Below are 13,455 nucleotides of genomic sequence, written 5' to 3' on the forward strand. Positions count from 1 at the left end.
GATTAAAACATATGAAGTTTATTTTAAGGAGATTGAGGCCTTCTTGGCCTGGATAACTTGAACAACCATTTATGGAACCGTTTATGGAACCGAAACTATCAAATATAGAGGGCAGCGTCTTTGGCTCTCTTTACCTCAGCACATAAGGAATGCTCAATCTATTAATGAGTTTAAGAAAGAAATTAAAAGCTGGAATGGCACAGACTGTACATGCAAACTATGTAGGACGTTCGTGCCACAGCTTGGTTTTTTGTAATTCTATCTATTAAATAGCTCAGGTTTTTATAGTTTTTTAATGGATCATTTTGTATTTAAAATTTTATGTATTTAATCTCGTATGTATTTAGTTGATGTAGTAGTTTTAACAGTTGGCTTGGATTAGCTCATTTCTTTGTAAATAGCTATGTAGCGCCAACTTTAAATAAATTGATTATTATTATTATTATTATTATTATTATTACTTGATTCTTAAAGCCCAAATAATATCAATGAACCAATCCCTACAAGCAATCAATCAGCCAATCGGCCATCAATTAATCGACCAATCAATTTAATCAAGTTTTGACTTGCATCTTTGCGAAGAAGCTGAATCAAAGTGTTTCAAATAAGAATTAACTCGTCAGTGATACATTGATGTGTCATAGGTGTAATATCATGGTAATTATAGCCTCGTCATGATGGTTGCATATAGAACCACGTTGTTGTTGGTTTCATAAATTGAATTTGAATGACATGGCCTAACCTTTTTATATAATTCCTTTAAAATACAATAACAGGAAAGCAGCAGAAAATGTTTGGGAAAAAAAACAACCTTTGTCAAAAATTGCATCGTAAGAATGATAAATCAATCAATTACAATGAATCATTACTACTTTATTCCGGTCAAATCAATAAGTAAACAATACATTTATAAGCAATTAAATTACCAACTACATATTCAAACTTAGTTAGCATCAAAAGTACAAAAATAATGAATTGTTATAGCTACATACAAACTAACAGCATTGGTAAGATCTTCAAATTTGATCTCAGCAAAATCAGTTCACTAGCCATTTTAAAAATTCCATTTTTGGTTCTGATTCAACATGAATATTGAATAAGAATGTTAAGTCTTAATCAGTATAGACTGCTGACAACTTTACGCAGGGGAAAGTATTCAAAACTAGAACTGATGTTTGGCTCGATGGCCGAGCTTGTAATATGGCTAAGTTTAATTTCACATTCAACGAGCTTTGAGCAAAGGAAGCATGAACCAGAAGTACCAAGAAGTAATAAACTATGTCGTCAAAAATTGCGAAAACAGCTTGTTATTAGCAAGGCCTAAAATCCAAATCCAGTCCCCCTGGAAAAATCTTTCTGAGGAGTTAAACATGACACTAAATACAAAAGGCCAGTTCTCACATAAATACGTTTTGGCACTTGATAGACGGAGGTACGGTATCGTATATCTTGACAGGGATACGGTATCCACAAGACACATCTTGGCTCAAAGTTGAAGAAACTACCTAACTTATATCAGGAATAACTATAATTAGCCAAGTTATTCTAGTATTATGAACTACATACAAAATGCAGGAAAGTATCTATCTTCGCTACAATGCAGAGAAACTTAAAGACTGACAAATGTATTCAAATTCTTACAATAGCAAATTCGGGCAAATACTACATGTACGTAAAACATTCATTAATTAACCAGGAAAATTCGCTAGCAATCGCTAGCGACTAGTCCTCGCAAAGTGCAAGACACGATTTACGAATATGCAGTCGGGCCTGTGCTTGCATACATGCTTGACCCCAGGCGAAAAGAAATGGGTTGCTGGATAGAAAGGATGACTGTCCCTGACTGCAAGGACTTTTAGCAGCACATCGGACAGCTAAACAAGACATATGGACTAATGACTGCGGAGAATGGCTTTTGGGGGATAGATAGCAGAGAATAGTCTTAACATTAGGGTATGGTGTGATATTATTGGTATGACATAACTTATGACCATTAAAAAAGTGAGGAAATGACCTAAGAAAACAATGAGAAAAGCCACTGTCGCATGAATATATATTATAAAATGTTTTAGTTGAGCAAAGAGCTGGACAGAAAAGCTGCGATGGTCCGGGGGAATTATCAGAAGTTTTTAGCAAGTGATTTCTGCGTTACGAATTTATCACAACATTTTCCTCAAGCCTGAATCTACACTAGAATTTAACAGATCTACACTAGAATTCCATCGAAACATCTCATAAGCAAAAGTTAAACTTCAATGCTATAAATTTTCGAATAAAATTCATTGAGATCCATGATAAATAATTCCTCTGTCACGACAGTAACAATTCGACTAAAGGCTGACAAGGGCTCACAGAAATTTCCGCACACACTTTACTTGCAATACCGGTAATTGCACTCGTGGTGACAATAAAGACAATTCAAAATTTACCTGAAGAATTCTCACCTACCTCTCAATCAACAAAGAAAATTTAAATCTACTAAGTGACGAAGACTTAGATTTCTGAAAAAACCCCATTTCAAAATTCTGCCCGAGATGGCCAGTTAATGTAAAATCGGGTGCACAGGCTATCACATATATCAAACACAAGTTACAATCTTGGACAGATCATGTTGAGTTTTTTTACCCCATCTCCACCCTTCCCTCGGCTCAATATTGATATTTCTGCTATTAAAGGATTAAAGGTTGTAAACCCAAACTTTGAATAGGGGAAGGCGTGGGTAGATGCTCACCTGACACGTGTTTGGAAGTTTTTTCTCAACGGCTCCAGCCAAGATTGTAACATAGCAACGATAACTGATCATCTATCGATCATCTGTCTGGTCGATCGATCGATCATTGAAACAATCAGTCAATCAATTAAGCAATCAATCAATCAAGCGATCTGATATTCAATAACGCTGGAAACCAATACAAACAATCGAGATACTTATAAGCCCCCTGGTCTAAATCTATTTCCAAGAAGGGTGTATGTCATAAAAGCTACATTAGCGGGGGTTGACGTCCTTGAGCTCAAAGCATAAATATTACCTAGGTAAATAATGTTTATGATATTTCGGCTGGGGAAAAGCAACTTTGAGCGATATTAGCTTCAGTGCTAGCTCTTTAGCGTTGAAAGTCAGCAAAAAAGGAAAGCTTTTTTAACTATTTGAAAAAGAGTTCTTTACCAGCATCTGAGAAAAATCTATACTTGTTCATTGATCAATATGAATCAAATCCTAGGCTATTCCGAAAACCATTTACAAAAGACGATCTCTAAAGAAGTACCCTGACAAAGATCCTGAAATTTTGCTTTCTTCCCCAAATTATACCTGACAAAGGTCGTGGAAAGAAATAGTGTTTTCCAAAGATGAAGGGATTTAGCTCGATATTTGCCAAAGCACGCCATAAATTGCTCTAGCAAGCTAAAACTCTGGACGCAATCGATCGGTTTCTATTTATAACCCCATTGGAAGCATCGTCCAACAGAGGCTAATACTTACAAACAAGACATGCCTAGCAACGTAACCCTAAAGCACCATATGTTAAAAAGAGATCCATAATTCATACTAGCGATACATCCCCTTTTCTACAATACAACGCACTTAAATCTTGACTTTTTCACCTCGTGTTTCTTCTGGGTTTCTTGGCGTTTACGCTAAAAGAAAAAGAAAAGCTAACAATATGGTGGTTTTCTAATACGATAGCTAAACAGTTCCAGATCCATCTCTTACGGTACATAATCATGCTGGTTAGTGAACATCATGAGAAATGAAGCAGGCAACCGAAGGAAATTTATCAAGCCTATCTTTCGATGTTGGATAATGTTGTCACTCTTATTGGCGAAATTTAAGACATGATTTATACATAATCTCATTCATCTTTGGCCACTCTTTCAGGATATAATGCGTTCGATTTTCGCTATTTCTTTTGAATTCTACTTCGTCACAAGCGAAATTGAATCACTAAAACACCAGCACTTCCTGTACAGGCCTATCTTAGTAATTTGGCACCCCTAGTAGCCTCGTTGAAGGGGGCTCTATGCTCAGGAAAATACTTATCAACATAAATCATATAGTATCCATTATAGGAATAGAAATGAATAATAAAAGAAGACATAACAATACCAATTCGATTGCTAGAACCGTTCTGACCTATTCAATACCTTTCTGTCGCTATATTTGAGCTTAGCTTCATAGCTGACAGGATAAAGCTGACCAAATAACAGTTTTTTTATTGTAACTATCATTAAAAGATTATTGTATATTTTATATTGCAACCTATCACTGGGAAAAGCATCCAGCTGAAATTTCGCAGACCATTCCATCGTGGTATTGAAATTTTGATTTAAAACTATTTCAGTCGAACCGTCTACAAGATTTTAAACGAAAGGCAGCACATACAACACTACCAAACACATCAAATATTAAGGATTCAAAAGGAGGAAATTTTTCTACCAGTCTTATAAAACCGAAAATTCACCCCTCCAACTCTCTATGTAAAACAATAGACTGATACCAAAGGTCAAACGATGATCACACTGATCCTTAATATTAGGTCGTTTTCACTGTTTTGGGCGGTTCCTGACTACTGTTTACTGTTGTTATTTAATCACAATATTCCCTGAATCCGGCGGACGGCCTATTCGACATCTCTTCCTTCTGGCATATAGAGTTCTCAAATGATGACGTAACAAATATCTATTTCTAAAAATTCTGAATTTTAAAAGAACTATAAAGCTTAACAGAATCAGGGCTGTTTATGTTGACTGAGCAAAAATGTGCAGAGTTAGGCAAGAAATTGAATAACCCCAAAACTTACGTCGGTCCAAATTTCCCTGACCAGCGTGAAAAATGCTTCTTCCTAAACAATCATAATATTGAAATATAAGTACAAGAGTTTGCAGGGAATGATGCAGATAAAATGGCAATAGAAAACGTCGAAGGTTGATCTTAGGAAACATTAGTAGGGGAATCAATAAACCAAACAGCAACTTCAATAGGTAGAGGTTTCTAGGATGAGTACATTGCTGCCAAAAAGGGACTGTTAAATAGATTCCCTTATTTTTCTAGCCCCCGACACGATCTTAATTTTAATCAACATCGTAACAAGAAAAACTGCCCCTGATTAATTTAAAACGCAAATACAGACCCATTTTACTTTTCTCCAATATTCACTTCAAGATCAATTCAAGATTTAAGTCTGGTCATCATTAATTCAAGTAGATCAATTTAAGTCTGGTTAAAAACATCAGGATGTCATCCTTTACACGGAAAATCTCAGCCCTCAACTAGCCCAACTCTCTTCGTAAACTCGGGTTGAAATTTCACCCTATTGTGGGCTGCACACGCTGATTAAACATAGAACTGCACGGAGCTCTTCGGGCTGTTGATAAATAAACTCACCCTTGGTAACAACCACAAGTAAACGAAAGCCCAATCTCAACACGGAATAAAACTCAACTGTGTTTACCTTGCCTTGAAATAGGCCTCTAAATGGCAAACAAGGACTGCAAAGAAGAAAACAACCTTACCACGCCTTGCCTCGTTTTGGCAGAGGTTTCTACATAAGGTATGCCATAATTGTTAGACACATCTTGAGCCTCCTTTGTGCTCACATCTCGTTTAGGAAGATCAACTTTGTTTCCAACCACTACAGAATGCAAAATAAACAATTATACCAACATGAAAATCTGATATGTACAATTTTATCTGTTATTATTACTTTTATTCACGATTCCATGAAAACCTTGACAACGGTAACGTCCTTTGACAGTGTTTTTTTTAACTATGTGTCTATGGCCCCGGGGTGGTCATAGTCTTTTGCTCCTCGGGGTATCGTCCGAGTAGTATTGTAAAGTAAATTTGTAAGTAGCGTAGCTTGTATTTATGTATTGTAACTTTTTAATGGATAATACAAAAAAGTATAATCCAAGGAAAGTTAAATTACAACTTATATATTAAGGCTAAGAATTCTACATTTTTCTATGTTCCTAATGAGCTCAGAAGCTGACACTATCTACAAAAGATGCGATGAATGAAAACTTTCAATTTTGTTTCTTTCTTGGCATTTTCATGTAGTTAATGTTTGCACAGCTCTCAGTTTGGTAAGATATTATCAATTTGCAAGGAACATTGACGTATCCTATTTTAGAATGGTGGCAATCAATATCATCGAAGAGGCATTAAAAAGACACTGCTTGAATTGGTTCTCTGGAGGGATTATTTATCATAAAGATATGAATTCATCCGAATACAGAGAGTGGCCGCGGAGTATATTACGGGCTTGGAGGGCTAAATATTTTGAGGGGCTCAACATGCAAAACGCTTAAAGCAAGATAATTCTAATTTTGCTTTTAGTACAGCTTTGAACGTAATCTGGGGGGGGGGGGGCGCGCTTCTGCAGTCCCTAGCATTCTGTCCAATCAAATTTGTCCTTATACCACGTAATCTTTTGTCAAGTAAGTCACAAACTGACTTGGAAAGGAAACGAACACTAAAATACATTTTACACCTTGGGAATGTCGTTTCCAAATATCAATTTATTCCCTTCAAGGTATTAAATGTAACAAAACTCTGGCAAGATACTTACAAACCATAGGGACTTTCTCGGCATCCTTCACCCGTAATGCCTATTTGAAAAGAATGAGACGCATTAGCTAATTCAAAAAACATAAAATATGACGTCATTATCAATTTCCCTTTTAAAGGAAAACAGCCAGTGTCTTCATAACGGAAGATTTTTCAATATACTATCTAAAATAAATAACGCTGGGCCATGATAGAAACTACATTTATACAGAGGGTAGGGGGAAGGCCTTCTCGCGCTACGAAACGAGCTACGAACAACGATCCATGTTTGGGCAGGGAAGAAATTATACACACCTGTGTCCTGTAAGTGTCAATTTCTTGGAAAGACTTCTTACTCGTAACAGCAAAAACACACAGGAAACCTTCTCCTGTACGCATGTAATGCTCCCTCATTGCGCTTGAAAAGTAAGAAGAAAGATGCTTTTCAGGCTTTCGAAACAAAATCACACAGACTACAAAAATCTTCAAAGTATTAGTTAAGTACGGCATAAAATTAATTCGGCTTTCCTTTCTTCAGGAACCCTAATATTCCATAAACAAGGCCTTTGGTACTTTCAAGATGGCACAAAATAGCGGAAACATTGCCAATATACTAAGTGTGCAATTTTCCAGCCATTTCGTGCAATGTTTAGATAAACAAGGCTTCAATTCCTTGAAAACTTAGACTGTGGTGCATATAGAAAGATCAAGATGGGAAAGAGCAAATCTGTAGTGTTGGAAACTGATGGTATGAAATAAGAAGCGGAACTTCTATCTCTTGGAGTCATGATCATTTGCAAGTTTTAAAGGTCTTACTTTTGAAGCCACAATCTTGGTGTTGCGAACTCTGTTATTCTCGCGTTTAAGAGCACATTATAGCTTGCTTTACTACCAAAAATGATATACAAAAGACTTGGATAGGTATCATCCAGTATCCTTAGGAATTAATTTTGGCGGAGAATCATTGCAAATAACATTGGAACTACCAAGAAGAAATTTCGAACAGAATAGTAGTTTTTGTACCTATACTCTTCTTGGCCAGCTGTATCCAGAATATCCTAAAACATACCAAACATTAGAATTAAGAGATATCTGTTGTCCTTGGAACAAAATTATTGGTCATATTCCTTTCTATTTAAACCTTGAATAATCTTAGGTAAGTTGGCCCTACTAAACAACAAAATTACCAAGTAGTGGATCGAAATAGGCCAACAAACACAAGCACAAGGCCGGTATAGTTGACCAATTAGTGCCGTGTGTCTAAAGAAAAATTACCACCTTTTACAAAACCATTTTCAAGTTCTGTACTGTCAAAAAACTGTTCACATTTTAGAGTAGATGGATCATATTTGTGGTACATTTATAAAAAGCTTTGCCATATGAAGAAGATCCATTGGAGAAAACAGAAATATATCCATACTTACCAAAATGCATATTTCACTATCAACAACAACTTGCTTGATGTAGGAGTCCTCTACAACAACAGAATATGATATTTACGAACCGAGACATAAGTGCAAGGATGGCTCAGTGGCTAGGGTTGCAGGCAACATAACTACAGTTTTGTGATTGGAGTCACTTACATGACAAACCTACACTTAGAGTGAGGGGTGATGCCACCTCCCTGCAATTCTAGGAAATAAGAATTAAGAGGTGTGGTCAAATTTAGAGGAATGACCAGCACACTGCTTGACAAGAATAGCTTCTCAGTGTCTTAAAACCTATGTTGGGTGACTAAGTAGTAAACAATTATTAGTTATTAAGACATTGTTAATAAGGTTGCATGACAAACCACAACCTGAAGTTTTACCTTGACAGGTAAAAACCAATAAAAGAAAATTAAGTTGTGTTGATTCATGTTAAAAGTAATTTCTTACCAATAGTTGGATCATAGTCTTCTACAAAGCTATTCAAAAGAAAAATAATAAATCAAACACAATAAATGAATTTTAAAAGTTCAAAGTAGATTGTTTCTTTAGAATGAAGATTCTGTCACATGTAAAATTTTCAATTTGGCTGAAGATGAGCACGCCTCAAAACATACTTTGAAAAGAACAACATTTCATAGTTAAATTCTGTCAATCTCAAAAAACATTAAAGATATATTTTAAACCTTGCATAAAACTTGACAGGGAATCTAGAATAGCCAAATAACATGCATATCAAACTAACTGGAATGACAAACAAGATAAATAAGGTGTGTGGATGTCTTCTAAACTTCATTATGGACGCTTAATTGTTAATAATAGTCAATATTGGTGCCAAAAGAAGCAGTTATATTCATTTCTAACAGGTAAGTGCTTTCTCTAGTTATTCAAAAAGGCCATGTCATAATCTCACTGCCACATAAAATTTCTATTCTTGATTCTCACAGGCAGCAAGGGGGCAATGGTTATCATTCTATTAAACATAAAATGCACCAAACTTACTGGTTCTGTATCAGCTGGATTGTTAATGCACTCTTTCCAACACCTCCAGCTGAAAAAAACGAACAACCATAGGCAACTTAACTAATCTTCTGGAGCCGAAATAAACAACATCTACTCTGCAACAGTACAGAAATGTTTCCTTTCTTTTATGTTATTTCACTACTTATTGTAAAAATACCTAGAATACCTATTTTTTACAACATTATTGATTTCACAAGTTGCTGTATGTGAAGCCTTCGGAGATATGACAATTACTCACACTAACTCATTTTGTTAAGGACCATGGACTAAGGACTTTGCTCCATACATCGTTAGGTGAAATCTTTCACTCTCACTCTTTGAAAAAATAAATTGTGAGACTAGACTTAACACGTTCAAAAAGCATTTAGCTCAACATTCAGTGTAACTTTCTTTGGTACAAGTTGGCATGTCGGTTCTCACTAAAACTTGGTGTCAAAATTTCACTTTTTCACATTATTGGTGTCAAAATAGCTATTGCAAGTAATTATACATCACAGTATTTAGAGACTGTGATTGGATCAAAATTGCAAAAAAGCAGCCTTTGGGAAAGTTAACCTCAAAAAGATGCCTCTTACAAAAATAAAAAAGTTTTTTAGAGGGCTTTTCCATGAAGAAATTTAAAGAAAACTTGAAGCATTTATACTGCTTTTCAAACAATCAAGGTAAATGTTGACAGATAGAAAAGTTATCGAACTATTACTGAGTGGTCATTCAACCATAGATACTATGAAAAACAAAATAAGTCAGCTTAAAATCTCTGACATAAAAAGCTCACTAAAGAGGAGACAAAAAGAGGGAGTTGAGCATATCAAACTTGTTGCTGAGGTTATTACAAAAGCTATGTTTTGCAATAAATTCACTCACTATTTTATAAATAATCAGTCTTAACTTGTCATTGGCATAAGCATTGATAAGAAATTTATTATTTTGAACAGATTTTACAATTTGTGATGGAAAGGGGGCCAAGTCCTGCAAGAAAAGTGGACAAGATATTACTGTCTTCAAATTTCCATTGGGAAGTTTGGAATTGTATTACCTCAGATAAACAATCATAATTACCATTTAATTGTATCCCTTTATTGCAACACAACATTTATGCTTTGTGCTACAAATATTAAATCTCTAAATTTAACTGTTACTTGTCATTATTATGTTTCATTGTTTTATGTTGGTGGATGTTATAAAAATTATAAAGGTCGCTACCCTCCCAGACTTCCAAAACAATAATGCTGAACACAGAAAACTCAGATTTTTTTCAAACTTAATGCTTCTGTCAAACACACCTGCTTTCAATTAGAATCTAGCAGTAATGATGTTGTAAAGAAAACTATGCAGATATCCTTGTTAGTGATCTTAGAAATTCAATAGTTCGGCAAGGATGTCTTGGCACGAAAGCAATTAACACTTTGAAACTTCTCTGCATTATCAAGGAAATCTAAGTGAGGCAAAGTTACTCATCATTTAAAAAACACCCCGATTCAACAAATTCACCTTAAAGTCTGAGGCTTGAAGCACAACAGTAACTGAAATTTTACATCGCACTCAATTAAAATACTTCAGACAGCCATGAAATACCCTACATACTTTTTGTTTCAATACTTAGAGCCAGGGTCAATTCACCTATATCTCATTACCCAGACAACATCAGACACAACCTAGTTCAGTTTCATTTTACTGGGTCACTGTTTGACCAAGCAAGATAACTAACTTAGACGAAGTAAGTTGTAGAGAAGCTATTTCCAATATAAATTCTCAAGAACTACTAAATTTGAGGTGGCTGTACCCTGAAAAGGTGACAGAAATAAAAACCAGTTGTACCACTGTGTTAGCTAAAAACCATATTCTTAGAGACAAGTGAAGCTCCTTAAAATTCACGAGACGCACAGCCAATTCATGCCACTGCCTATCAGGTCCCATAGGAGCTCCAACTTTTCAATAATTCACAACAGATTAGAGATTCTAATTAATATTCATAATATAAATACTTGTCTTTCTATCAGCCAAGACAGGCCTTTGCAAAAACATGAAAGGGGCAATTTCTGGGTCAAAGTTTGAGAGTACAATAATTCCTATCTGCATATGTGCAAAATCAATCAGCCAACTTGTTTCACCAAAATATGTATTTTCATTTTCTGTAAAATTCAGTTTACTCTTAGTTCAGAGCTCACAGAGGCTTTGAGGAGAATTTTTCTTATAACATGAGAAGAATTAGAATAAATTATGAATATATATTGTTTGCAACAATCAACTATTAAGTCATTACCTTAAACAATGATTCATCATAATATACATACAGTCCTCAGATAACTTTAGATCTTAATTTATTTGAAAACTTGAACAGATAAAGGGGGCATTTTTAAGCTTATATCAGGCTGCATAAAATAAACTGCTAGCTAAAAATATCTTTAAAGGTAACGTGATGAATTGCATTTTAGCCTCCTTTACTTTTAGTATTAAATATTTTCTTTGTTTACAATATTGCTCCAGGCATCTTTGGGGGATTGTTCTGTACATGTAAGCAAATGCATAGGTGTATGACATTTGCTAGTTCACATATGAATTAGAGATGATTCATCTTCATAAAGAGAACTGCTGTCAATCATAATTTGTGTGGGTTTGCATCATGTGCCTGGGGCCTATATTGCCTTCATCTTAAACATAATACCAGCAAGCAAAACTTAATGTATTTGAAAGAAACAGGGCTATACATGAATGCCAAATGGCTCAAGTCTTGCTATTCAATTTCTGCTTGCTAACACTACTTCTTCCACGTCCCAGAAGAACATTGACAGTTTTGTATCTAAGTATTTTAAAGTCACACAAAAAACAAACTTCCAAACCGCCAGTGCCACTTTTTAGTTTTTAGTCAGCAAACTTTTCTCAAGGGGGAGAGTGGAAATATATTTTAATGATCCAAGACTTTGTCAGTATTTTTTTAAGCAATTTCTGACTTATGACACTTAATTTTAAACCAAAGCTACCTATATATTATATTCATTGCTACATTGGACAGCTACCTTTCAATAATTTTTTTATATTTCTTATGGTAAATATCCGGTAAATTTCATGAAAACGTGGCATAAAAGCCCTAATTTGCAATCTGTGGTATCCTTGGCAAGATTGGTCTTCATTAATTGAATTTAAAAATATTCCTATATTTATCACACAATACAGTTCAGAAGTCTTCTCTCTGATATGAAAAATTGTACTTGTTAGTAGTTGGTTATTTTCGGACAAAATACTTATAATCAAGTAGTTATATGCAACTAGATGGGTGTTTCAGTTGAAGATTTTTTTATGCAGAGGAAAAAAGCAAATTTTAATAAATGCCCTATTTAGCTTTGGCTGTTTCTTCTGTCATCAGTAAATCATCTAGAAGACTTTAAATCATTAAGAAACATTGTCAGTGGGAGTAAGAGTGATACAAAAATATAAATAAAGAAACCATAGTTACAAGCCGAGCTCGAGAAAAGCTAAGAAACCGGCGTTATTAAAACATATGTGAGCGCTGAAAACTGCGAAATTAACTTTGAACCAAGGATACAAACAAGAACAGCAAAACTTTAAAACCTGAGATAAATCAGGAATCTGCGGTAGAGTTTTGATAAATAACGGAAACAATCTTAACTGCAGATTGCCACCAAAGTAAAGTTATCCGACAGATGACACAATTTAGGCCTACCCCGGCAAAACCCGGACAATTCTTGTCACGAAAGATGATCTCATGGAAAACACGAGGCAACATATGTTCAATGGAGGATGTTGAAATTTTCAAATCGTACCTCCTACAACAACCATCTTGTATTTCGACGGATCTGCAGACATCTTGCACTAGTTAACTTCGATGTGCGGACAATCGTTTTGCTTGGATTTCATGTGGGCCTATCCCAGCCCAACCAGCGTTTTATGACACAATGAAGTGTGGTAGACAGGGTTTCCTCCGCTATCGACGACCGAATTTAAATATTTACCCAGTGAAGTAAAAAATAACAAAATATACGCCCTCCTTCTCACTCTTTGTTTGTTGCAATCAAAATTTCTTGCTGTACGCCCTATTTATGCTGAACAAGAGTTGGCCTTTATATAATTCTAATTCTGTTGACCAATTAGCACGTGAATTGGACCCATACTAACTAGAACCAGACTTCTTTGGGAGGGGCATTATCAACCAATGGATCTATTCACCACTCTCTCTGTCAAAATTTGTTCCGAAAAAACTCTTGCATTTGGATGTTTCGTATCTACAAAATAAAAGCGACATTCGTTTTGATTTGGTTTAAAACTACAAGCCATTATAGGGGCAAAGTTAAATTTTCATAATTATTTTTACTGCAACAATCATCAGAGTTTCAACCGTGGGTGACTATAAAGTGACAATGTTGATCGAAATTCTGGCTTAACATTAGTCACCTTTCGTTTATGGCACAGTGATATCGGACCACAAGGGGCGCGGGGAGG

General features: G+C 35.3%; 1 protein-coding gene across 1 annotated transcript; it reads right to left on the reverse strand.

Annotated features, from left to right (window-relative positions):
- Positions 1-812: 812 nt before the first annotated feature.
- Positions 813-13,107, reverse strand: LOC135680751 (ras-like protein RAS1). The gene is made up of 10 exons (XM_065194908.2): positions 12,780-13,107; positions 8,977-9,025; positions 8,425-8,453; positions 7,972-8,021; positions 7,571-7,605; positions 6,863-6,965; positions 6,570-6,609; positions 5,512-5,630; positions 4,800-4,841; positions 813-3,636 (listed from the first exon to the last, which is right to left on the reverse strand). The coding sequence occupies exons 1-10, from the start codon at positions 12,820-12,822 to the stop codon at positions 3,568-3,570; spliced, it is 579 nt and encodes a 192-aa protein (XP_065050980.1). The 5' UTR covers positions 12,823-13,107; the 3' UTR covers positions 813-3,567.
- Between the last annotated feature and the right edge of the window lie 348 nt (positions 13,108-13,455).

The sequence above is a fragment of the Rhopilema esculentum genome, chromosome 18, assembly GCF_057945365.1.
Source record: "Rhopilema esculentum isolate cy_ngs chromosome 18, ASM5794536v1, whole genome shotgun sequence".
Classification (NCBI taxonomy): domain Eukaryota; kingdom Metazoa; phylum Cnidaria; class Scyphozoa; order Rhizostomeae; family Rhizostomatidae; genus Rhopilema; species Rhopilema esculentum.